Raw genomic sequence first — 27445 nt, forward strand, 5'->3', positions numbered from 1 at the left:
TTCACAGACTTTAACCCCATGCCACAGTAACCAATTTTGGCCATAAAGACGGAATCCCATCAACCAAAATTGCAATTTTTCCACAGATATGCCATTTCAGTGCCTACTATGTTGTGTCCAACTTGTGTCACTGGAGACACACACCACATAAATAGTTAAAGAGGCTCTGTCACCAGATTTTGCAACCCCTATCTGCTATTGCAGCAGATCGGCGCTGCAATGTAGATTACAGTAACGTTTTTATTTTTTAAAAACGAGCATTTTTGGCCAAGTTATGACCATTTTTGTAGTTATGCAAATGAGGCTTGCAGAAGTCCAAGTGGGAGTGTTTAAAAGTAAAAGTCCAAGTGGGCGTGTATTATGTGCGTACATCGGGGCGTTTTTAATACTTTTACTAGCTGGGCGCTCTGATGAGAAGTATCATGCACTTCTCTTCAGAACGCCCAGCTTCTGGCAGTGCAGACACACAGCGTGTTCTCGAGAGATCACGCTGTGACGTCACTCACAGGTCCTGCATCATGTCAGGCGAGCGAGGACACATCGGCACCAGAGGCTACAGATAATTCTGCAGCATCAGCAGGTAAGTAGCTACATCGACTTACCTGCTAACGCTGATGCTGTGGCAGAATCAACTGAAGCCTCTGAAGCCTCTGGTGCCGATGTGTCCTCGCTCGTCTGACACGATGCAGGACCTGTGAGTGACGTCACAGATCTGCACTGCCAGAAGCTGGGCGTTCTGAAGAGAAGTGGATGATACTTCTCATCAGAGCGCCCAGCTAGTAAAAGTAGTAAAAACGCCCCGATGTACGCACATAATACACGCCCACTTGGACTTTTACTTTTAAACACACCCACTTGGACTTTTGCAAGCCTCATTTGCATAACTACAAAAATGGTCATAACTTGGCCAAAAATGCTCGTTTTTTAAAAATAAAAACGTTACTGTAATCTACATTGCAGCGCCGATCTGCTGCAATAGCAGATAGGGGTTGCAAAATCTGGTGACAGAGCCTCTTTAAGCATGTTCTCCTGAGTACAAAAGGACCACCATTTGGCTTTTGTAACTTTTTGTAACGGATTTTGCTTTGTTTTGTTTTCAAACTGTTTTTATTGAGTTGGCAAAATAACAACAAAACATTTTGCATGTATCACTCAGATTTTCCAGTATACACATGAAAATATGCAAATAATGGCATATAAGTTCCTTGATACATGTATACAATATAAAAATGAGATATAAGGAGAACATAAATAGACATAGCGGAGGGAAAGGAAAGAAGGATATCGGAGGGGAAACAGTCTTGTGGGAATGGTACAGCATATAAATACATACATATATATCTGTCCATGTATACATACATTTACATTCAAATAGGTGTATGACTAATGGAATATAATACAGGTCGAGTAACAGATTCCACAATAGGGGGCAACTCAATAGGAAGGAGGGGATCTTTTGAGATAAGATAGCCAGGGTGACCAGATGCGTAGGAATTTATTTCTAGTACGTAGTTCCCAACCCATAACCCATAAGTCTATAGTTGGGGTAGAATCTGATTTCCAAAACAAGGGGATCAATAATGTAGCTGCTGTTAGAAGAAAATTAGCTAAGTCATTCTTTTTGGGTATGAAGGAATCAGAGGGTAACCACAGTAGAATATTTTGAGGTGAAAAGGGAACTTTAGAGGAACAGATAACATTTATCTCAGTCAGAATGTCCGGCCAATAAGCTTGTATCACAGTGCATGGTCAACTGATTTTGCTTTGGAGTAGTTTTGTTTGGTGTTTTTTTTTCATTTATTTTCTTGAAAATATAAAACATATTCATACATTTGTGCAATGTTATTTCAAAATTTAAACAAATGAAAAAAAGGAAAAGAAAATTATGCTATAAAGCAAATAACTAGTTTACCCACCCAAATCCACCCTCAACCCATATAGCAGCGGTGACAGGGAAAACAGAATAGAGGACAGCAAACCGAGTATGGAAAAAAGATGGAACCATACAGACAAATCAATATCTCACTGGGGTGTCACTCCGGGTCTGGTAAACCATTGCTAGTCTATCCCATATTTTAACATAATCATAACAGAACCATTATCTATTTGGTTAATCCAGGGATTCCAAATGTTATAAAAATAAAAAGCTCTAAATTACCCCTATGAATATATGTCAATTTTCAAATAAAACTGAATAGTCAATAGTATTTTTCCAGGCTGCAGAGGAAGGAGTCGATCTGTTCTTCCAATTCCTAGTCAATAATTTCCTTGATGCAAATAAAATGTAAAATTCTAGAGATTGCAATTTTGAGAAAGAGATCGTAAATATCAAGTTTTCCCAGAATACATATTTCTAGTTTAAGTTCCAAATCAGTTTTAAAAATGTAGAAAGCCTTTGCTTCGAGTGCAGCTAACCAGGAGCTGACCCCAAGATCCTTTCCCTAAAGAATATACCCCAGCTATCCACTTTCCTACCTTCCTCATTATTGATAATCTGGCTTAATTGGGTACACCAAGACCACCCCAATTTAGTCCAGAGTAGAGCTTAAGAAATTTTCATTCTTACTCTTGCTCCATATAAGTTCAATGGAAATACTTCTAAGAATTTTGAACCAAGAATCCGGTAGACATTTCGGGGAGTTTTGAAATAAATACAGAAGTTGAGGTAAAGCAACCATTTGTATTAGACTTACATACCCCATAGCCAGAAGTGAAAAATTGACTTTAGTTTTTAACTTCATAATATAGGGCATCAAATTAAGTGAAATCAATTCTTCAGAATGGGGGGGATATCCCAACACTTACGTATAGCATAGAAAAAAAACACCCTAAGGCCAAAACAATTTTTGATCCGTTGTTTATTCAAGGGTAGTATGTCTAATTTCTGCCAATTTACCAAGACGCCAGAGAAAGGCCCAAATCTGCGGGTGATTTCAAATAGTGCCTTTAGTGATCCAGAAGTATCAGCCATGATAAGGAGCAGGTCATCAGTGTAAAATCAACATTTTACCGAAAAATCTTCCCATTCAAAATCAGATACACAAGAGTAATGTCTTATCCAAAAAGTTAAAGGCTCAATTAGTAGATTAAACAAAAGAGGGGAAAGGGGACAGCCCTGCCTCATTCCCCTCTATAAACAAAAAAAAATATGATGATCTAGTGCCATTTGCAGAGACGCATCCTAATCCATTTTCGAGCTGAAGCCAATCCTAGTCAAAATTTCAAACCTAAAATTCCCACTCAACATGGTTAAGCCCTATTACCACGTCCAGTGAGAATAAAGAGCAATCCCAATCATTAGTGCACAAAATTTGTGTATTCAGAAAAACTTTGTGCTGGTTAGTAAACGTTGATCCGGCAGGCATAAAGCATGATTGATTCTCGTGTACCAAACCTCCAACAAGCCGGACAAGGCAATTCGGTAAAATCTTAGACAAAATTTTGTTGACGGAATTAATTGATGAAATTGGAAGATTCGGCCCAGAACTTGTCTTTACCTTCCTTTAGTAATAAAATAACTATCGCCTCGTCCATTAATGTTGGTAATATCTTATTACTAACTTTAATTAATTTATTGTTCTCAGACTTTTTTTAACCTTATTTATAGTCCCACTAGGGTGCCAGTAGGGGACTACTTACTATATATAGTGCAATGTATTGTAACTGTAATTTCCCCACTGACAGGCAGCCTAATAGGACCTGCCTCGGGGCATAAGCGGCTTCTGTACATAGCAGACCAGGAATTTTGTTAGTCTTGCTGGTTGCCGCAGCAACCTTCGGCACCCCGCGATCACTTGCAAGGGGGCCTATGTGGACAGAGGGAGCCCCCCCTTCAACCACTCAGATGGCGCGGTTGCTTCTGTGCCAGCTCTATCCCATTAATGTGACTCTGCGTGGGATTGTGGTAAAACAAAATACACATTTTTAGACAACACTTTACACGTATTTCTACATAAAACTTTGAGTAAATCTGTAAATACATTGCTTTACATATCTTGTACTGAACATAAATTATAGGCTGTACAAGAGCTGCATTCACAATTCTATGTCTGGGTTCCCATGGGTCGGATATGCTAACTAAAATCTGTGCAGCGTATCCGACCTGGAACCTGCAGCGCCTTCCGTTCGAAAAATTGGACTACATCGTGGTGCGCTTTTTCAAACTGAATTTCCACTACGGAAAAAAATAAAAATAACATAATAATCGCTGGGGGGAAAAAAAAAAACTTGATCATATTTACCCCCTCCCTCTTCTCTACACGTAGTCCAGCTTTCCTGGATGACGGTGCAGGCTATCTGACGCTGCAGCCTGTGATTGGCTGCAGCGGTCACATGGGATGCAACGTCATCCCAGGAGGCCGGACTGCAGGAAGAAGGAGAGAGTTCTGGGTAAGTATGATTTTTTCTTTTCCCTTTGTTCTGATATCTGCAGCAGAATCGCTGGCTTTCTGTTGTGGGTTTTGCAACCCCATTGAATTCAATGGGGAAAACCCACAACAGAAAAGCCACGAAAACGCATAAATTGACATGCTGCGGAATTAAATTCCGCACTGCAGGTCAGTTTATTAACGTATATGCTGCATTTTTTTTTCGCAGCATTGGAATGAGATTTTCTTAATCTTATCCACTTTGCTGCTACTGTAAATGCTGTGGAATTTCCTCCTACGTGGGAAACCTGTCTACAGGCTTTAGGCCTCATTCACACGGCAGGGTTTCCCGTCCGGGTGCCGGCCGTTCATAAATCGGCCGGCACCCGGCTGCATTAGGAATGATAGACCCCTAATGGGGCTATTCACACGACCGATTTTTTGACGGCCGGAAAATCCGGCCGTCAAAAAATAGGACATGCTCTATCTTTGCCCGGGCACCCGGCCGCCCGGCTCCCATACAAGTCTATGGGGCCGGGTATTACACGGCCATCACCGGAATGTGTTCCGAGTGATGGCCGGGTTTCCCGGCGCTTGCGCTCTATCTCCTCCTCCTCACAGCGCAGAGTGCATGTGAGGAGGAGGAGTTGATGCCATTCTGACGAATGGCATCGCTGTACACTGTGTTGCAGGGCCGGGGTGTACAGCAGGTGGAAGGGAGCGCTGCGCTGGCTCCCTTCCCTTGCTTGTTAAAAGCACCCTGGCTCGGCGACACCTTCGATGGCGCCGCTAGTAGTAGTAGCAGCAGCTGCTGCTGCTGCGGCTGCTACTACTGTAGCGACGCCACTATAGCAGAGCAGGGAGGTATCTCCCCGCTCTGCTATGTGCTAGCCGCACTTTAGCTCCTTGAAGGAGCGGAATCCCCGTGTTTTCGGGGATTCCGCTCCTGGACAGAGCGCTTGATGTCTCTGTCCATATCTGGGCAGTGACATCAGGGGAAACTCCTGAAGCGGAATCCCTGAACACATGGGGATTCCCCTTCAGGAGCTGCCGCTGATGTCACTGTCCGGATCTGCCCGGCCCGGCACGGATGCATAACTTTATGCAAACCGGCCGGGCAAAATGGCCGATTTTACCGGCCGACACTCGGGCTCGGGAACGACCCGGTCGTGTGAATCCCGCCTTAGAGCTGAAATCTCAAAGTATTCCTTGCTGAATTAATGTCTTGTGGTGATTTGTATTCTGGGAAGTGTAGTGTTTACACTAGGCAAGGTTACCAACCATCCGTAAATTTATAGACATTTTGTTAAAAATAGCGGAATCTTGCCTAGTGTCCCTAAGAAAAGAATAGATGCGTCTCTGATTTTGTTGCATTATCAGAAGAAAAACTGCAGCACTCATCCATTGTGGAAAAATAAGCTGAAAAGTTTTATTCAGCGAATACAGCAATGTTTCAACCCTTTAAATTATTTTGTTCAGGCTGGGAATGTTTGTGCAGGTTAATGTAATTGTAATAATCAGTATAGGCTGCAATGTTCACAGTATAGGCTGCTAAGTATATCTAATATATATATATATATGACTGTCCTTCATTTATTGTTAAATTGTCAGAAAAAGCAAAACGAATACCCAACACTGTACTATCATCTGGCGTAGAAAAAAAAAAAGGTCTGTCCCTCTACACTATAGGAGTTCTGCTAAACTGTTAGGCTGGATTCACACGAGTACATTACGTCCGTAATGGACGGAACGTATTTCGGCCACTAATCCCGGACCGAACACACTGCAGGGAGCCGGTCTCCTAGCATCATAGCTGCAGGACAAGTGTCCCATACTGTAATCATGATTTAAGTACGGGACAGTAGTTCCACATTCCATGTTCTATCTAACCTGCAATAATCCAAAAATAAATCCTCACAATCAGCATATCAATTTTTATTGGTGGAAATAGGTTGGAGCTTGAAGACCTAGTTCTGTTAAAGAGGCTCTGTCACCAGATTTTGCAACCCCTATCTCCTATTGCAGCAGATCGGCGCTGCAATGGAGATAAGAGTAACGTTTTTTGTTTTTTTTTAAAACGAGCATTTTTGGCCAAGTTATGACCATTTTTATATTTATGTAAATGAGGCTTTCTAAAGTACAACTGGGCGTGTTTAAAGTTAAAGTACAACTGGGCGTGTATTGTGTATGTACATCTGGGCGTTTTTACTTTTTACTAGCTGGGCGTTGTGACGAGAAGTATCATCCACTTCTCTTCGTTAACACCCAGCTTCTGGCAGTGCAGACACACAGCGTGTTCTCCAGAGATCACGCTGTGACGTCACTCACTTCCTGCCCCAGGTCCTGCATCGTGTCGGCCATATCGACACCAGAGACTACAGTTGATTCGGCAGCAGCATCAGCGTTTGCAGGTAAGTAGCTACATCGACTTACCTGCAAACGCCGATGCTGCTGCAGAATCAACTGTAGCCTCTGGTGCCGATGTGTCCTCGCTCGTCCGATACGATCCCATGCACCACACACACCACTCCCCTCAAGACTAGTGGGAGTGGCTATTATTATTTAAAGCACCTGCTCACTCCATCAGCGTTTCTGACCTGGCTGTGTCCACTTGTAAGTATGGCCTTTTTCGGTGTTTTCGTCCGACACGATGCAGGACCTGGGGCAGGAAGTGAGTGACGTCACAGCGTGATCTCTCGAGAACACGCTGTGTCTGCACTGCCAGAAGCTGGGCGTTCTGAAGAGAAGTGGATGATACTTCTCGTCAGAACGCCCAGCTAGTAAAAGAATTAAAAACGCCCAGATGTAACACACATAATACACGCCCAGTTGTACTTTATAAAGCCTCATTTACATAAATATAAAAATGGTCATAACTTGGCCAAAAATGCTCGCATTTAAAAAAAACAAAAACGTTACTCTTATCTCCATTGCAGCGCCGATCTGCTGCAATAGGAGATAGGGGTTGCAAAATCTGGTGACAGAGCCTCTTTAAGTCCTTGACCAATCACATTTGCTGTTGCTCAGCAGTGAATATGAGGTCACATGGTAGGCTAATAATTGTCAGTATTTAGTGGAAGTGGCTAAATTCTGTAGGGTGTGGGAGGGACAAATCACTTATTAATATTCATGAGTAGCCATTTCGATTGAAAAAAACGGTATGAAATTCAAGAGCATTACAATGTAGGTTATTTGAATGAATAACCCCGACATAGAAAAAAAATATATTTATTATATAATTCTGATATAATAAAATAATTTGAACAAAAAGTATAAAACAACTTTTTAAGATGCCAATTTATTAACGTTTACGCTGCATATTTTTTCCGCTTCCGTTGCGGAAATTCCGCAGCGTTTATGCTACATGGGAACCCGGCCTAAAGGGTAACTAAACTTTTTAAAAACTTTTGACATGTCATAGTAAAGTTTTGATTGGTGGGGGTTCAAGAACTGAGATGCCCACTGATCACTAAACCTAAGTGGCAGAAGCACTCAGGTTAGTGCTGTGCCGCTTAGTTTCTGATCGGCTTTCCTCGGGAAGTCAAACAAGTGGTGTACGCACTTTGTATTGAGCCCGCACACCACTCGCACGGCTTTGCGAGAAAAGCCCATCAGAAACTAAGGGCACAGCGCTCAGCCCAGTGCTTCTGCTGGTTCGTTTCAGCGAACAGTAGGGGGTCTCAGTACTCGGACCCTCACCGATCAAATTTTCTGGCAGGTCACTATGACATGTCAAAAGTTTTTTAAAAGTTTAGTTACACTTTAGGCCAGGTTCCCACGTAGCGTAAACGCTGCGGAATTTCCGCAACGGAGGCGGAAAATATATGCAGCGTAAACGTTAATAAATTGGCCTGCAGTGCGGAATTTAATTCCAGCATGTGAATTTATGTTGCTTTTTCCTTGATTTTCTGTTGCGGGTTTTCCCCATTGAATTCAATGGGGATGCAAAACCCGCAACAGAAAGCCGAGTGTTGCAACTTTTGCAGCAGAGTCGAAGCGAATCCGCTACAAACTTAGGAAAAAATAAAATACAAAAAAACAATTGTAACTCAGGAAAAAATAAATGAATCAATCATACTCACCCAGAAGGCTCTCATTCTTCCTGCAGTCTGGCCACCTGGGATGATGTTTCATCCCACGTGACTGCTGCAGCCAATCACAGGCTGCAGCATCACATAGACTGCAACATCATCCAGGACTACGTGCAGAAAAGAGGGAAGGGGTAAGTATGTGCGCTTTTTTTCCGCTGCGGAAATTCCATTGAAAAACCGTACACAATGTGGTGCGATTTTTAGGATGGAATGTACTGCGAGTTCCAGGTCGGATATGCTGCGTGATTTTTACGCAGCGTATCCGACCCGTGGGAACCCGACCATAATGTACTAAAATGGAAAATTTAAGAGTGTTCACTAATGATTGTTTCTTAAACAGGAACTTCAACAGCAATATGAAAAGGAGAAACTGTGTTTATTAGAGGATAAAAGTCAATTGAGGCAACAACTTGAAAGCCTAAAGGAAGAACTGACAAATAAACTGACAACCGCCAATCAGGAGGTAAATCGCTCGCACAACCCAATACTAATTATTCTGTGGCTTTAATCCTCGCTAATCCCGATTTGTGTTCCATAATGTTTACATGTGGATTTCAAGGCAATCACATTAGAAAGAAATTGTGATTGAATGTTTTCCTATATGTGTATGTCTTGCCTTCTTTGGTCCTCTGGTCTTGTTACCTTGAATATTTTTTGTATGATCAAGAGGTTCGCTTTTCGTTTCAAATATCTTTATAATTACATTAACAACATTACTCTGCATACTTTCCCTTTGAAATATTTGTGCCCAAAGCCTAAATATATTAGTTTAATCGATAGAATGTGAAATGATCAAGGCCTGGGCTAATATTAACCCTAAACAACTTGTTGAGTTTGCATTACATAGCAAAATCACATGCAATGGCAACTCATTGATAACCCATTGCCCTGCTCACACAGTGCAGATTTGCATGCATTTTTTTAAATCCAAAACCAGAATTGGATGCAGGAGAGCAAACCTACAAGGCCTTCCTTTATATATTTCTTCTGTTTAGGTTCTGTTCCTGGTTTTGGCCCACAAAATACAGCAAATGCAAAACCTGCATCATATCTGCACTGTGTGAATAAGGCATAACTGTGCACTTTTAAAACCAGTTCCCACAGGTCGGATAAGCTGCGTAAAAATAATGCAGTGTGTACTTTTGTACCATGAGAAAAGTTAAGAAAACTTTTTAATATTTTTTTTATAATAATGTAGCGTGACTGACCTGCAACCCGCAGTATATTCTGTCCGAAAAATCACACCACATTGCTGGTTTTTCTAACGGAATTTGCGCTGCAGAAGAAAGCTGTTCTTACTTACCCCCTCCCTCCTCTCTGAGTGAAGTCCGGCTTCCTACGATGACGTTACAGGCCATGTGGCGCTGGAGCCTGTGATTGGCTGCAGTGGTCACATGGGATGAAACTTCATCCCATTAGGCCGAACTGCAGGAAGAAGGAGGGCGTTCTGGGCAAGTATGATTTTTTTTTGTTTTCCGTAGTTGCGATTTTTGTAGCGTAATCACTGCGAATACACGGCAAAAGTCGCAACACTTGGCTTTATGTTGCGGGTTTTGCATCCCCATTGAATTCAATGATGAAACCTGCAACGGAAAATTTAACAAAACCGCAGCATAAATTGACATGCTGGGGAATTAAGTTCCGCACCGCAGGTCAATTTATTAACGCTTACGCTGCAGGTTTTTTCCACAGCGTGGGCATAAGATTTTCTAGATCTCATCCACTTTCCGACTACTGCAAAATGCTGCGGAATTTCTGCACAGAATTCCGGCCTAAGGCTTTATTCACACGAGCGTGTCTGTTTTGTGCGCGTAAAAAAACGCAATGTTTTGTGCACGTTGCAGTTCTGTGTGACATCCGTGAACAGTGCGCGTCTACGTTTTTTATGCACGTATGTCACACGCTTTTTAAGTCCGCAAAAAAAAAAACTGAAGGTGTTTTCCTTTTTCTCATAATTTCTTTAGTATCTTTTGCGTGAAGCACGGACAGCACACAGATGATGTACTTGTGCTGTCTGTGTTTCACACAGGACACGCTGCATGAAAAACACTGAATTTCTGAATGGCCCCATTGAATTGCATAGGTCCATGTGGCATCCATTGTTTTAACATGCGTAACACGGACGTGAAATACGCTCTTGTGAATAAGGCCTAAGGGTGCAGCACGACTTTTGTTGGACACAACTGCTGCAAATTAAGCAATAGTTCACCATCTTAGCCACAAGTTACTTCCATTGGGAATAATGTAAAGCGACTTTCCATTATCTCCTATAGCATGAAATAATGAAAATAAAGCTACAAAAAAAACTTGGTCATTCATGTATGCTATAAAAATGATTTACTGATACACAAGTTTAATTCTCCAATCAGGAACCCCAAAAAATAATTTCTGAAATTATCTGACTCTGGTTCTATGTTGATATAAAGCCGTTGGACCGTACCTTTTTGTGAGAAGTGTCCCCCAACAATAAGCTGGGTCCCATGGTGATTCTATGTTCTGTCGGGAAATGCAGCAGTGAGTGTTCAAGTCCCATGTGGGGCCAACACAGGGTACAATAATTTGTCACACAGTGCCCATTTAAATCAATGAGCTGCCATGTATTACACAGACATGTTAGGTCCTCCATAGAAAGAGACACTCTTTGTAGCTACTATCCACTCTGGCTAATAGTTGAGAATCTTGAAAGTGACACCCCCCTCTATTAACTCAAATGCCCTAATAGGGTATTTAAAAATATTTTTTTAAAACCAGACAATTCCTTTTAGTGCGGACAGATTAGGGATAGCTAAAAAAAAAAAGGTTCCAGGAAGAAAAAGCCCCAAAAAGTAAAATCTGGATGTAAAGAAAATTTTAATTCTCATCTGTGTGTGGTCATTAACCGGGGAAAATGCACTGGAATAGTGTCTAAACCAGGTAATCTTATATTTATAGAGTTTACACTTTTAGCAATGAACACATTTAGAACTGAAATAATGAGACCAACTATGACACATATTAATTGTACAGAACCACAATCTGCAGTCATCGTTTCCTTTTATTACATTATATTTGCTTGTAAGCAGACAGAAGACCATTTCTTTTCAGGATTCATTGCCTTGAAAAATACAGTCTTGTCCTCAGTATGTTTAAATCCACCATAATGCTTGGCTGTTAACGTCTTGACTGCTCTGCTATGATTCACTGCTTTCTATGTGCTGCTACAATTACAAGGGGAATGAAAATGGTTCATTTAGTAACGTTTTCCAGACAGCCTGAACAACAATAGTTATCGCATATCAGCAGAGCTCTTTCTCATGTAAGATCCTCATAAAGTCATGATCCAGGAGTGCATTAAAAGGAAAATTTCATTATTGCTAACCTAAAGAGAGAACCTGAAAAGACTCTCATTCATGAGTATTGGAAGGGAATTAGGTAGTGGGACAGTCGTCTCCTGGGGTTGACGGGCACTCGGTATCAAACACACCAGTAAATTTCAGTCCGCACAGCAAAGATGCGGTACTACTGGCCTCAGCCAGTTTTATTTTCAGGCTGTACATGAATCAAAAATAAAACAAACAAAAAGAAACCTCTATGCCTGTCCGGCACTAACTATACAGTCAGGTATCCTAACTAACACAGTGCAGGCCTAATGCCTGGCACTATAAACCATGCAGATCATACAACCTGTTATTAATGCAGTCGGTTTGCTCTCACAAGCTCCTCTCCCCAGGAGAAAGAGTGACTGAACTGCAGCCTTTTTAAAGGGCTATCACACCTGACCCCTGACTAATAGCTGGACAGCCCAAGACCAGGACTGTGTGGATGGAGTGGGGACCCACCCATCTCTCCCCACTCCAACAACCAGGCCCTTTTCCAGGTTTTAGATAAACCTATTGCAGAGGGAGAACCACATTCTCTTCTGAATTTATTCCCTGGTTGTTTTCAGATAGCAGAAGACAGAAATCTTGGGGAAATATAGACCCCCATCCACAACCTCTCCACATGGTCTGTCACAGTATGAAGAAACATTTAGGCCTGGCACATAATTATTTTAACTACATTCAGATATGTTCACAACAATAACATAAGAATAATCACTACTTTCCAAAGCATGCCACCTAACAAAGCTTGGGTACCACACACATTGGGGTGCTGGTGGTGGCGGCCTTCCCAGCAGGAGTCTTTATGGATAGGGGTATTGAGTAACTATTATTATTGTTGCTAACTATTTTTCGTTTGTTCCACTGATCAATGTTTAGTCATTCATTTTCGGATTTCACTGTTAATTATATGCATGTGAGATGCTGTTGATATTTTTCTCCAGCCATCACAACTTTCCCGTTTTATGGGAGTCTGTGCTCTCGCCAATTTGTTAGTTTTTATTATGTGTTATGCATTTCTACACTTAAAATGATATGCATTTATTAAATTGGATTGTGGGAGTTATAGGGGTGATGTGCTTGGACCTCGGATACTAGATTTGATATTTGGAAACAATGTTGTAAGTTTGCTAAATAAGAAAACAGTATTAAAAAGAATTAAATTTACAATACAAATGTCTACATACCTTGTATGGTACTAAGAATTATACCATTATAATGGTGAATTATAGAATGTAATGTCATACCTGATTTCATAATCTCAGTATTTTATTGAATTCATTGTGAAATCTAACAGGATGAACCAGAGAGAAAGGAGAGGCCAGGGTGGTTTGGAAGATATATCAGATGCTATTTATTGCTAGGGAGAATCTTTGACCCTGTAACTACTAAGGTTATGTTCACACCTGCGTTGCTACAGGCCATGGTTCTTTTCCGTCAGAGCAGAACAAGGGAATGCTGGAAGTAATGGTTCCGTTGCACAATGGACACCGCCAGCGGCAGACTGAACCCATTGACTTTAATGGGTACTGTCGGGTGTCCGTGGTTTTACCGGAGACAATAGTGCATCATGCTGTGCTATTGTCTCTGGTAATCTCGGCCGGATCTGCGACGCAGGACCCTAACAGAGTCTCCAATGCAGTTGTGAACGAGGCCTAAATGACTTATGTAAAGGATGCTATTAGAGGTCTAAGTGGTCAGGAGCATAACTCATCGTCATAGGAAAAGTGATAGAACAAGAAGACTTCTCAAGCACTGTTATGACTTTTTGTTTTAGGGTGGTCTACCATAAACGTGTTATTAGCTGGCTGAATCAGGGACGACAACTAAGGGGCACTGTGCAAAAACAGTGTGTTGTCCCCGTACAACCAGTATACCTGCAACTTACATCTTCTCATATTTAGGAAGAATGCTAATAATTTGTCCGTCTAATCTTAATTTCCCCTGCAGTGATGGTTAACATTCCTGGTAGTCTAGTGTAATGAAGGGGTTAATGGTGACATACCAGTGAAGGAGGTAATAATAGCATTACTGGTGGTCTAGGGCAGTGAAGGGGTTTCTATCTGTACTGAAGAATGCTAGACTCCTCCATCTGTGACAGTAGACTGCTCAGACACACAGACTCTCAGCCAATCACAGAGCAGCTCAGACAATCATACAGTCTTTGTGATTGATTGACTGACTGGGGTGATGCCATGTTTGTTTAAGCAGGGTGAGGGTTGAGGGGCAAGAGAAAGCAGGATATTAGTTGCACAGTCTATATGTCTGCCAATAAATGCTTAAAAAAACACAACTATTTTTATGGTGTATGGGGATGTAAGGCCCATTAAATATTTTTTTTTACTTGTGTAGCTTTTAGTTTAATTATTTGTATTGACATACAAAGTCTCAAAAACGGACAACTGAGAAGTAGTTACAATTTTTCCTACCTGCATACACCTGCCTATTGTCTATCCTATACTTTGTTGCTGATGCCCAGTGACAGATGCATGTGCCAATGCTTGGCTTAATCTTTACAGTTCTGATTCTGTTTATATTCAGAAAATAGATAAATAAATATCTCAAAATGTAAGATTGTGCCCAACCATGCGTCTTATGCATATTATTTTAAATAAAGTTGCCATTTTCATGTTTTTTTACATCCACGGAACAGTTAGGCCCCATGCACATGACCGTAAATAAACTCTGTAATTGCAAGACCACAATACGGTCCGCAATTACGGACCCGCCCGGATCTATTGGCCGCGGACACCTTTCCGTATCGCTACGGAAGGGTGTCCGTGCCGGGAATTATGGAGCATGTCCTACTTTTCGATTTTTATGGGCCATGCTCCCATACTTTGTATGGGAGCGTGGCACGAAAATGCGGCCCGCAGCCGGCCGTGCTCGCAATCGTGGGCCGAGATTACGAGCACGGCTGTGTGCATGAGGCCTAACATAGCAAATTAATACGTGACAAATAAGTCAGCGGAAGTAACAAGTTTTTAATATCTGAAACACAAAAATAAAAAAAACAATTGGTTCTTATAACAGGAGAATATTTTACCTACAGTATATAGCGTTACATTATTTTACCGGAAAAGCCTCGCTGGTTGAAAAAAAAAAAGTCCGCGCCCTAAATAAAGTTTAAGGACATATTTTTTGCATAAATTGGAATAGATAACTACAGTGTTTTTTCAATAAAACAACGTTTACTAACATGAAGATCATGCTTTGTACATTGAAATAGATTTCCCGTCTTCAAGACTTGGTGAAAAAAAGTGAGCAGGGACTTGGCTCGGCTGAGTGTCACATTACAAGTCTTAAGGATGCCCAAGACAGGCTGCAGAATGAGCTGGACATAACAAGAGAGCGACTAAGGGAGACAAGCGATTCATTGTTTGCTGTTCAGGTAACTATTATCACTGTGTGGGTTTGGCTGTTAAATTTAATTGGCTTCAGATCATATGGAGTGGAATAAAAAAGGCAGATTTGATGCAGATTTTACATGCATTTTTTTTCAACAAAACCAGGAACGGAACCTAATCAATAGATATACATAAAGGAAGGCCTTAAAGGGATAACCTTTCAAAATCAGCAGCAGGGTAGGGGGATGGCATAACATAATAAACTATCAGATACTCACCACCTGAAGTGCCCCACGCTCCAGCCCGGATGTTCCATTCTCCGATGCTCAGGTCCTGGAAGCTCCTTCAGCGGTCACGTGCCGTTCATTGCAGCATCACCACTGAGACCAGCGATTGGCTACAGCAGCACGAGACCGATGAAAGGCATGTGACCACAGCAGCAGAGATCGGGACCTCAGCGCTGGAGTATCTGCTAGCTTATTATGTTATGTCATCTTCTGCCCTGCTTCCGATTTGAAAAAGTCTTGGATAACCACTTTAAAGTGTCTCCCCACCTGGATCCAATTCCGGTTTTGGCTTAAAAAATGCATACAAAATCTGCATCAAATCTGCACTGTGTGAACAAGGCCCAACTGCATTTATTTAAATCCACTGTATGTCAGAGTGGACAAATTATGCAGCGAACACATTTGAACATGTATTCTGTTATCCAGCGACAATACAGGCTCTCCTACAACAAGACAATATCCTAAAATTGCAAATTCCATTTTAGAGAAGTCAGTTCAACGTTGACAACCAATATGGCTGCAGCTGTCATGTTTTCAGAAATGTCCATCACAACAAAACTGAAAAAAATAACAATATCTCTGTAGTTAAAAGAAACATTATCACCACTTTGACTACTGCTCTAACTTCTGTTTTACCAATGCATGGCAATTTTTACTTGGGTGAAAATCCAACCAGGGAAGACTTTGTGGATGGCTTTGAAGGGTAACTAAACTTTCCTTTAAAAGCTAGTTTCTTTTATTCATGGCTTCATCAACCATTAATAAATGGGATTAGTTAAATTACAAGACATTAAAGGGTAAATAATCTAGCAAAAAACATTTGACACGTCATAGTGACATGTCAAAAGTTTTGATCGGTGGGGTTCTGAGGAAGGAGGCATGGGACCCTTTCATTGATGCCGTGAGGTCCTCCATTCTCATGATCTCCTGAATCTTGTCGAACCACATGCCCACTGACGGGGGACAGGATTGTCTCCACAGTGCAGGAACACACGCCCTAGCCGCGTTCACCAAATGGCGAACTACCGAGCGTCTATACGTAGACAGAGGGACCTCACACAGATGGAGCAGGAAAAGGCCCAGGGATCGTGGGAGGGGGGAAATCTGTAAATTTCGAGGAAATGCGCCACACCTCGGACCAGAAATCAGTCAGGAGTGGGCAGTCCCAAAAAATATGCATGATTGTACCCACATGGTCACCGCATCTCCAGCATAATGGCGAGGCCACCGGGATCATTGCATGCAATCTGGAAGGCACCCTATACCAACGGGATAGAATCTTAAACCCTGCCTCCTGAAATCTGCTGGCCAAAGAGGACTTATGGTGAACAGGCATTCCTTTTGTTCAGGGTTAAATGTCTCGCCCAAGTCCCTCTCCCATCTAAGCAGGTAAGGGGGTGGAGGCAGATTGGAGTGTGAGATCAAGAGAGTATAAAGTCTGGACAACGAGTGTCGAATCGTGCCCGTGGCTGTACATAGGAGTTCAAACGGGGAGAAATTTCGCGGTTACGCCGCAAGATGTTCTAATGACGCCAGGAAATGTCGCAACTGGGTAACCTGCCACGGCGAGAAAGGGACTGGGTCAGACAAAGATTGTAGTTGAGCGCTTGACATCCACCTCCCATCCTGCAAAAAGTGTACGGTCCGTCCCTTACTTGCCCTCAACCATAGCTGAAATGGGCCACTGTCCAGTCCCGGTGGGAAAGCAGGATTGCCCAAAATCGGGAACATCGGGGAGGGGGACGGCGAGAACTCCGCCCGAGGAAATACCCGTGCCGCAACTGCAAGGGTGGGAACGATTGTCGGGTGTGTCCGTGCTACCAGGGGAACATGTCTACCCAACCAAGGTAGTGTCTGTAAAGGGACTGTCATAAAAGCCTGTTCCATAGATACCCATTCTTTAATCTCGCCATTTCGGAACCAGTCTAAAATTCGTGTCAAGTGGGAGGCGTGATGGTAGGAGACAAAGTCCGGTAGACCAATGCCCCCCTCCCCATTTACACGAAAAAGCATGGATCGGGCAATACGCGCCGGTTTCCCTGCCCAGATGAATTTGTGCACAAGGGACAGCAGGGATTAAAAGAACGGGCGTGGGATATGTATCGGTAAGGCCTGTAAAAGATACAGAATCCGCGGTAAAATGTTCATTTTAAAAATCGCACACCTACCAAACCAGGTAAAGGTGCCCGACGTCCAAGAATCCAGGTCAGACTTTATACGTTGAAGAAGTGAGGGAAAGTTCACCGCATAGAGGCGAGATAGATCACTGGGAAGTCGGGCTCCCAGGTATTTAAGTGAGTCCCTTGCCCACTTAAAAGAGAAGGACTCAGACAAGTCAGTAACCATAGTCCTTCAGTGCCCATGACAACTCCTCCGGGGAGATGGGGGCCTCCAAGGCCGCAATATCGTCTAGTGGGATGGATTTCCCATATCTATCTATCTTTATATACAGTATATATACACACACACGTGTGTGTGTGTGTGTGTGTGTGTGTGTGTGTGTGTGTGTGTGTGTGTGTGTGTGTGTGTGTGTCTGTGTGTGTGTGTGTGTGTGTGTGTGTGTGTGGCATTTTCCCATGTTCTACATTTCTCCATCACATAAATAATTTCTATGTTATCAGAACTAGAATAAGAATAATCTGATTGAAGAAGAGTTGTATGTGTTGATAGGAAACAGCAGAAACAGAAGTCTGGCTGACTTCTTTATTACTGCTGTATTAGCTTGCACAAAGATCATTAGATCCTGTTTGTTATTTGTCCCCAAGGAACTAAAAACATCTTGCTAACAAGCCCAGAGAATCCTTCAACTAACATTATGCTAATCATGTGCTTGCAGAATAACCAGAGTTTTAATGAATCTAGAATACTAAATAGTCGCAGTGTCAACCAGTGCAGAGATTTTGAGATAGGAGGATCTTTACTGGGGTGTGGATTACCTTATGTTCTTAGGGTGAGGGTTCCTACAAAATACAGTATAATACTATAATGTTGTATTTATGTAGATAATGGTTATCACCCATTACCTAACAATACAGTCCTAATACTCCTGCCCCTTCACTGAATATAAACATCCCAGTGTTCTACCTACTTCCACTATCTTTGTACAAGTTTTTGACTGCATATCATTGGTCAATGTACTTTACATGTTGCCCTTCAGGCTATGTTCACATGGCAAACCAAAAACGTCCGTAAAATACGAAGCTATTTCAAGCGAACACAGCCCCTGAATTTCAGCTGTTTTTTAAGCAACTTGCGTTTTTTACGGCCGTTTTTGGAGCAGTTTTTCTATTGAGTCAATGAAAATCGGCTCCAAAAACGGAAAAGAAGTGACATGCGCTGCTTTTTTACAGGGTTTCTTTTTTTTACACGCCGTTTTTAAAAACGTCCAGCCAAACCGTGATGTGTATTTAGAATCCTGACCACTTCTCTGTGCTTTACAGCATAGCAGGCGTAGTCTCGCGAGATTACGCTGTAACCTGTCATTTACAGCGAGATCTCGCTGTGCTGTGCTGTAAATCACAGAGAAGTGCAGAGAAGTGGTCAGGATTCTGAATACACATCACGTCCGGGCTGGAGGTAATGTATATTCATTGTCAGGACACTGCAGTAATGTTATAGTGTGTTTACTCCTCTGTATAACGCCCACTTGGTCAAAAAGTAAAACACGCCCAGTTGTCCATTGAGAAACTCATTAGCATAAAGCTAATATAGGTCATAACTCCGTCAAAATTGATAGTTTTTCTAAATAAAAAACACTGCTGTAATCTACATTACAGCGCCGATCACATCATGTACAATATAGGGCACTTATAATGTGGTGACAGAGCCTCTTTAACAATTTATTACTTAGCTTTTTTGAAATAAAGAAACTTTCTAATATACCTAATTTTTTAAACCTGCATGGATTGCAGGTTTTCATTCCCAATTGCATAGACCCGGCCGTTCTTGCTGCCACACTTCGACACAGACTTTAGGAGTTCCTCTAGTCTCTGTTTGTCGATGACACGTATAAAAGGGCTGGCTGCCTGGCTCAATTCATCAGCTAAGCTTCAAGGGGGAAGGGGCTGGATAGCTGATGAATTGAGCCAGGCAGCCAGCCACTTTACCCGCATTATCAACACACAGAGAGGAGGGGGATGCTCCTTCTCCCAGAGATTGTGTTGACGCGTCACAGCAAGAATCGCAGCTCCACACTTCTGGGTCCACACAATGGGGACTAAAACCTGCAATCCGTGCAGGTTTTAAAAATAGAGTATATTAGAAAGTTTCTTTATGTCACAAAAGCAAAATGCTAAATAGTTTTTCTTTTCATCGGACAACCCCTTTAGGTACATTTTTATTTTTGGGTATACTTTGGCCATGGTTCATTTATGAAGATGGGTTTTTAACAATGGCAAGATCAAAAATATCCAAGAAAATTTTGGCATATTAAAAATAAACTAAATTACATTCTTGAATGTATTAAATGGGACAAATTAATAAAGAGTTTAAAAACGTGGCCCTGTGTGGAAAATGTTAAAGCAGTCAATGAGACAAGGCTGGGATTGATGGGCAATCTGGGCAATAATAACGAGTATCACATCTCATTCCTTTCTTGGTACATTCACTACATCTTCTTTAGGGGTACTTTCTTGATTCAGTTGAGGGAATTACAGCAATAAAATGTCGCTCAGTGAGTCTTTTGACAGATTCAGATTCTAATGGATGAGAGGGCCAACATTTGCTAAAACAAGATCTTCAATAACCATTTCCTGTTAATCAAGAAAAGTATTTGAATTTCCTGCCTTTTTGTATAACACAAACGAGTTGTATGTAGCAACCTGAAATAGGTAAATAACTAATTTTTTTGTACCAGGTATATGATTTTCTTGATACCTGGATAGGCTGTAGAAACTGATCAGCAAGGTCTACTTCCCCAATGTATTTGTTGTAATCCATGATTGACGCAGGTTTTTGCTTTTGGGTAGTAGAACCTCGTTCTACAACATCCATTGTTGCATCAGTGTGGATTGAGCTAAGGATAAAAATATCCTTTTTGTCTTTGTATTTTAGGGCAAGCAGCTCTCCACTGCGAACACCGCCTGACTGCCCCTTTTTGTACTTTTCATTCACCATTGATTGTGGAAACCCCTGGCGGTTTTTACAAATGGTCCCACAAGCCCCTGTGTTATGTTCGACCAAACTTTTAAAAAGAGGCATGCTTGTGTAGTAGTTGTCCGCATAAAGGTTATGGCCCTTTTCTGGAAATGGGGTAATAAGCTCCCAAACAATTTTTCCACTTGTCCCTAGATAGGGGGGGGGGGGGCTGGCAGGAATCCTGGTGGGTTTAGTTGGTTATCTTTTCCCTCATAAATGCGAAAAGCTGATGTATACCCTGTTGCACTCTCGCACATTTTATAGAGCTTTATTCCAAACCTTGCTCTTTTAGAAGGAATAAATTGTTTGAAGTGCTGTCTGCCTTTGAATTTTACTACGGACTCATCAATGGAAATGTTTTGCGTGGGGGTGTAAAGTAATAAAAATGTGTCTGACAACGCTTTGATGATGGGCCTGATTTTGTAGAGTCTGTCATAATCTGGGGCACTTCTAGGGAGGCACTGACGGTTATCGTTGAAATGCCAAAATCTCATGAGCATTTCATAACGGGCTCGAGGAAGAATGGCAGAAAAGGCAGGGGTGGTTAGAACGGGACGGGTGGACCAGTATGATCGAATGCTTGGTTTTTTAACAAGCCCCATGGCAAATGTGAGGCCTATAAATTTTTTAATTTCATCAATATCTGTTGGCCTCCATGAATTTTGCCTGGCATAATATGAACGGGGATTCTGAGAGATGAATTGGGAAGCATATAAATTAGTTTGGAAAATAATATGTTCCAGCAAATCATTTGTTAGAAATAAGTTTAAAAAAAATTTATTGGTCCAAAACCTTCCACCTCTACATTTGTACCTGGGGTGGCATTAAAGTCAGGGATGAATGGCGCACCAAAATTTAAATCCTCCCATCTCATAAATGCTACATCTAGTGTCAAACTCTCTTGTAGGTTGGCATGCGCCTCTTCACTAAAACGAGGCATGTCGCTTGTACTGGGCACCGTGCCCTGATTTGGAGATGTTTCTCCAACAGCCCTCTCTACCTGTCCTGTACTGGTCCTTGTCATTTTTGAGGATGAACCAGAATGACCGCTAGACTCGGAGCTGTCACTTTCGCTAAGAGCAAAACCCTCAAAATAGTCATCGCCATCTGACAAGACACTATCTTCACTGTCAGAACATAAAAGGGCATTCGCTTCCTCTGCAGAATAAAATTGACGGGCCATTTTATTAAGTTTATATTTTTATACGTAAAGGTATATAAACGTAAATGGTATGAAATTAGTTAATTTAATTAGAACAAATTAATTGCCACAACAAATTAATTGACTGGCACAGCACTTCCTATCAAATTAATAACTAATATAACTTATACTACCCTAACCGTCACCCTAAATTATTACTAACTATACCCTAATAATTATTATTACTAACTACCCTAATACTAAAACCCAGCACTATACCCTAACCCTATATCCTACCTAACAAGGCAGATTAATGGGATTGGGGGAATTTGTTATACGGTGTTTTTTTTACTGTGTCTTAGGCCTCACTCACACGAGTGCGGCGTTTTTGCGCACGCAAAAACGCTGCATTTTGCGTGCGCAAAAACCACTTAACAGCTCCGTGGGGCATCAGCATATGATGCGCGGCTGCGTGCTTTTCGCGCAGCCGCCATCATTATGACACTCCATTTGGATGTTTGTAAACAGAAAAGCACGTGGTGCTTTTCTCTTTACATTCATCCTTTTGACAGCTGTTGCGCGAATCACGCAGTACGCACGGAAGTGCTTCCGTGCGGCATGCATGGTTTTCACGCACCCATTGACTTCAATGGGTGCGTGATTCGCGCAAAACTCCGAAAGAACGGACATGTCGTGACTTTTTTTCAGCGGACTCACGCTGAGTAAAAATCACGGACATGTCTGCACGGCCCCATAGACTAATATAGGTTCCGTGCAACGCTCGTGAATATCAAAGACGTTTTTGCCGTTCGTCTGATTAAGGCTGGGTTCACACGAGCACATTAACGTCTGTAACCGAACATTAAATATTAAAGTCTGACAGCAAGTGTGATCTCGAGTAAGTGACACACATTAACATTACCGAAGTTTCGGGAGTGTTTAATAGACATCGCGTCCTGGCTGGAAGCGATATCTGTTCACTCTCAAGTCACTTCAGTAACATTAATGTGTAAGTAAGGGACAGCATATATTATCTAGCAAGATCACAATGTGCTGAATAAATGAATGGAGAGAAGTGTATGACCCTGAGTGGTCACTGATTGTTCAGCGTCATACACATCTCTTTACAACGCCCACTTGGTCAAAAGTAAAACACGCCCAGTTGTCTATTAAGAAAGTCATTAGCATAAATCTAAAATAGGTCATAACTTGGTGAAAATAGATTGTTTTTCTAAATAAAAACCACTGCTGTTATCTACATTACTGTGCCGATCACATTATGTAGGAGGCAGGGAATTTATAATGTGGTGACAGAGCCTCTTTAAACTTTGTATATAAATTCATTACAACCTGACTTAAAATTCTGAACTACATTCACATTTCTGATGGATGCTATTGGAATAAGTTGACAAATCATGTGTCTATGTCTATTCATTTCTATAGGGTGAGCAGGAAAAAGACAGACAGCAACATGAGACTGTCATTTCTGCCATGAGGGATGAGGAAAGATTAAAGATTGAGAAAGTTGCCCGTGATCTGGAACTAAAATGGACTGAATCTCTCAGGTATGTTATTAAAATATAGGGAAGGTCTGAAAACATGTTAAGCTTTCTTGTAAATATTTAAAAATATGTATTTCTTTATGTTGCGCATTTAAGGCAAGAATGTAGCAAGTTACGAGAAGAGCTAAAAGTGCAGCATGAGGGGGACAAGAAGTCTGCTATGGCACAACTACTGCAGCTCAAGGAGCGGGAAATAAACAGTGCTAAGGATAACTGGCAAATGAAAGTGGAAGATCTTCTTGACCAAGTAAGAATACTAGTATAAAGATCTTACACAGACAGTAAATTTGATTGTCTACCTGGGTTCCATGTTGCAACAATTACTGTAAATTTTCTAGTCAATGGAAATACCCAATAAAATAAATTTTGAAAGTTCTCCTGCCTTCGGTGGATGGAGGAAAGGCAGCAGTCATTCCTGTACACTGTTCTGTATATGCACACATACAAATCATACAGAAGAGGCTGGACGCAGCCTGCAGGGCTTAAGGGGAAGCCTCCATGACCTCACTGGTAGGGAAAGGGTTAATAGGTAGGGGAGAGTTGGAGGGAGAGTTAGGAGGAGGTGGAGGAGGGACAAGGAGGAGTCAGGGGGCCGTTGCTGAGCTTCCCGCTGTTTGCGGCATTGAGCCGGAAGCAGCGGGAGGAGTAACACAGGGAGAGACAAGCTCCCCTTTGCCCGCGCTCGGTCAGTATGGCAGAGGCAGGGTTAGAGCAGCTGCGTGCTGCTGCTGTGCACCACGGTCCCGGATGGCTGGAGGAGACCGTGGCTGCATTAGCAAGGATCCCGGACGCCGTGTTGCCACGTCAGGCACGGCGTTCGGGGTATGTTGCAGGAGACAGGCTCCCCTCCCCCGGCCCCCTTCCTATCATGGCGGCGGGGGGGGAGTCGGCAACAACTGCTCCTGTCCGGAGCAGGCAGAGAGCGTTGCCGGGGGTGACGGCGATGCAGGCCGGGTCGACTCGTCCCTCCCGGCGGTCTCGACCTCCAGAGCGCCTCAGTCCTGAGGCAGTCCCGCGGACACGGCGTCGCAGAGGGAGCCCGATCTCGGACGCTGCAGGCCAGGCAGCTGGGGGGACCGCCCCTTCCCAGGCCCTGCGTCCTGGCAGGAATCCCAAGCCGCGACGGGGTCAGGCGGTGAGCAGGGAGTCGCAGGCCGGGCTCCCTGTCACCCCTCCACCGTCGGATGGAAGATTTGGAGGACGAGGTACGACCGCCCCGCCTGGTGATGTTCCGGCCAGGGGGCAGGCTTCTTCAGGATCATCGAGACGGACGCCTAGATCTGCAGCGACGTTGAGGCAACAGGTCCAGTCGGAAGTCTGGGTTCCATCGGTCGGGCGGCAGGTTGCCGGCCCATCAGTCAGCGCTTCATCATCTCCGATCCGAAGATGTCAGTGGGATGGCCAGTCGTCTGCGAGAGAGGAGCTGGAGGAAGGTGAACTGGACGTGTATCGTCGAGGTCAGGATGGTCCGGCTGACGGGAACACAGCGCCTGTGCGGCCCGGTGAGTGTGTAACTCCATCATTGTCATATCCAGCGATTTTTATGTCGGGTGTCGGCGGGGGGGCTGCTAGCGTCGCATCGGTGGCCGGTAGTGGCGCGGGCGGGCGCGATGGCGCGGGTCTGGCAGATTTAGTGGGTTGCTTGAGGGAGCTGGTCGGGCGCCTAGACAGGGCGGCGGCGCCGGTAGCTACGGAAGTGTCCCCGGCGGTAGTGTGGGAGGGCCCCAGGGACGTGGGATTGGTACAGGCGCGGCCCGTGCTGGCGGTTAGGGAGGCGGTCGCGGTGTCGGTACAGACCGAGGCACAAAAGGATGGCGATCGGGTGCATATTGATGACCGTGCTCGGGGCGAGGTGTACGTTTGTTTCGAAGGTCCGTTGGGGGCGCATTTAAAGCAGGAGGTGCGCGAGCGGATCTGGAAGGAAGAATACGTTGAGATTTTTTCTCTCTTGCCGCTCGCTAAATTTAATTTGGATAAGAGCAAGCGGGACGAGAGTAAAAAGGACGAGGAGGAACGGCGGCGGTATAGGCTTATCCCGCAGACGTTCGTTAATTGGTCGCAGGCGTTCGCCATATTGGCTAGTGTGATAGGGGAAAAGGCGCCGGAAAATTGCTCGGCGTTGTTTTGTTATTTTGATGCCATTGGGGAGGCCCATAGGGCGTATGGGGGTCAGGCGTGGCTGCGATACGATGAGCAATTCCGTCAGCGGAAAGCGGTTCGGCCGGCGATTCGGTGGGACCAGAAGGATATTGCTCTCTGGTTACGGGTTACGGCTCCGGTTAGGCAGTCCTTTCCCGGGAGCGGCGGCCAGGGAGGCCAGTCTAGTCAGGTTGGACAAAGCGGCGGGGGAAAGGCGGGTTTTTGCTGGCAATTTAATGAAGGCCAGTGTAAGTTCGGGGCCACGTGCAAGTTCAAGCACGTGTGTTCCGAGTGTAATGGTGCATCACACGGGGCGGCAAAATGTCTGCGAAAAATGAGGTCAGGGAACCAGCCCTCCGCGGCTGGTCAAGGGGGTGTCGCCGGTGAGGGTGGAAAAGATGGCCCCTTATCTAAATGAGTATCCGGATAGGGCGGCGGCTAAGTTGCTTTACGAAGGGTTTCGTGTTGGTTTTGTTATTCCTCCGCCTCCTTATGAGGTTCCGGTTACGCGGAGGAATTTAAAATCGGCTTACTTGCATGCAAAAGTCGTGTCGGAAAAGTTGTTAAAAGAAGTTTCGTTGGGCCGCATGTCGGGGCCGTTTGTTGAGTCGCCTGTAAAAGATTTAGTTGTGTCCCCGTTGGGTATTGTCCCTAAACGCGAGCCCGGAAAATTTCGTTTGATTCAACATTTATCGTATCCCAAGGGTTCGTCGGTAAATGACAGGATTGATCACGAGTTGTGCTCCGTAGTCTATACCTCATTCGATAAGGCGGTGGGTTTAGTGCGGGCTGCGGGTCCAGGTGCGCTGCTAGCAAAAACCGACATCGAGGCGGCGTTCAGGTTGTTGCCAGTTCATCCGGAAAGCCAACGGCTGTTGGGTTGTTTTTGGAATGGGGCTTTTTACGTGGATCGGTGCCTTCCGATGGGGTGTTCCCTTTCATGTGCATACTTCGATGCGTTTAGTAGCTTCGTGGAGTGGGAGTATCCGGGGTCGACTCGTTGATCCATTACTTAGATGATTTTTTGTGCGTTGGCTCGGGGGGTTCGCCGGTTTGCGGTAATTTGCTTCATACACTACAGAAGATGGCAAAGGATTTTGGGATTCCTTTGGCGCCAGAAAAAACGGAGGGCCCGGTAGCGACGATTTGTTTTTTGGGTATTGAAATAGACTCGGTGGCAATGGAGTGTCGTCTCCCTGCGGATAAGTTGGGTGCTTTGAGGCTGGAGGTACGGCGGGCTTGTAGACTGAAAAAAATGACGCTGCGGGAGCTTCAGTCGCTGCTGGGGAAGTTGAATTTCGCCTGCCGGATTATGCCGATGGGGAGGGTGTTTGGTAGGAGGTTGGCGGCGGCAACGGCAGGAGTGCGTGCGCCACATCATTTTGTGCGGCTCAAGGAGGAGCACCGAGCTGATCTTCAGGTTTGGGATGACTTCTTGGGCCAGTACAATGGTCGCTCGCTATGGATGGCCCCAGCGCAGGATACGAGTGATTTGAATATTTTTACGGATGCGGCTGGGGCGGGCGGTTTTGGAGCTTACGGGGGAGGTCCGTGGTGCGCAGGTCAATGGCCGGCTAGTTGGGTGTCCAGTGGACTCACGCGGAATCTGGCCCTGCTCGAGCTGTTCCCCATCGTGGTGGCGGCGACCATTTGGGGGGACAGGCTCTGGGATAAGAAGGTTAGTTTTTACTGCGACAACATGGGGGTGGTGCTGGCCATTAATAACATCACGGCATCCTCTCCTCCGGTAGTTCAATTGTTGCGACATTTAGTGTTGGTGTGTTTGTCGTTGAACGCGTGGGTGGTGGCGGTGCATGTCCCGGGAGTACGGAATTGTATCGCTGATGCTCTTTCTCGCTCGCAGTGGGACCGGTTTCGGCAATTGGCACCGGGAGCGGATCGTCTCGGTTTGGCTTGTCCGGATCATCTTTGGGATCTGGTATCGGTCCCGTAGAACAACTGTTACAAAGGTCTTTGGCGCGCACGACGTGGAGTGCTTATGCTGCTTGTTGGAGG

At 43.9% G+C, this 27445-nt stretch overlaps 1 protein-coding gene across 7 annotated transcripts in view; it reads left to right on the forward strand.

Annotated features, from left to right (window-relative positions):
- The window catches only part of FAM184A (family with sequence similarity 184 member A), a 273827-nt gene that overhangs the window by 209972 nt on the left and 36410 nt on the right, over nucleotides 1–27445 (forward strand). For all 7 annotated transcript variants that reach the window (XM_075862406.1, XM_075862407.1, XM_075862408.1 and 4 more), the window contains 4 exons: nucleotides 8799–8921; nucleotides 15047–15208; nucleotides 23172–23293; nucleotides 23387–23537. In XM_075862406.1, the coding sequence (XP_075718521.1) occupies nucleotides 8799–8921; nucleotides 15047–15208; nucleotides 23172–23293; nucleotides 23387–23537 (558 nt within the window). The remainder of the gene's footprint in view (nucleotides 1–8798; nucleotides 8922–15046; nucleotides 15209–23171; nucleotides 23294–23386; nucleotides 23538–27445) is intronic.

Source organism: Rhinoderma darwinii, chromosome 4, assembly GCF_050947455.1.
Source record: "Rhinoderma darwinii isolate aRhiDar2 chromosome 4, aRhiDar2.hap1, whole genome shotgun sequence".
NCBI classification, from domain to species: Eukaryota; Metazoa; Chordata; class Amphibia; order Anura; family Rhinodermatidae; genus Rhinoderma; species Rhinoderma darwinii.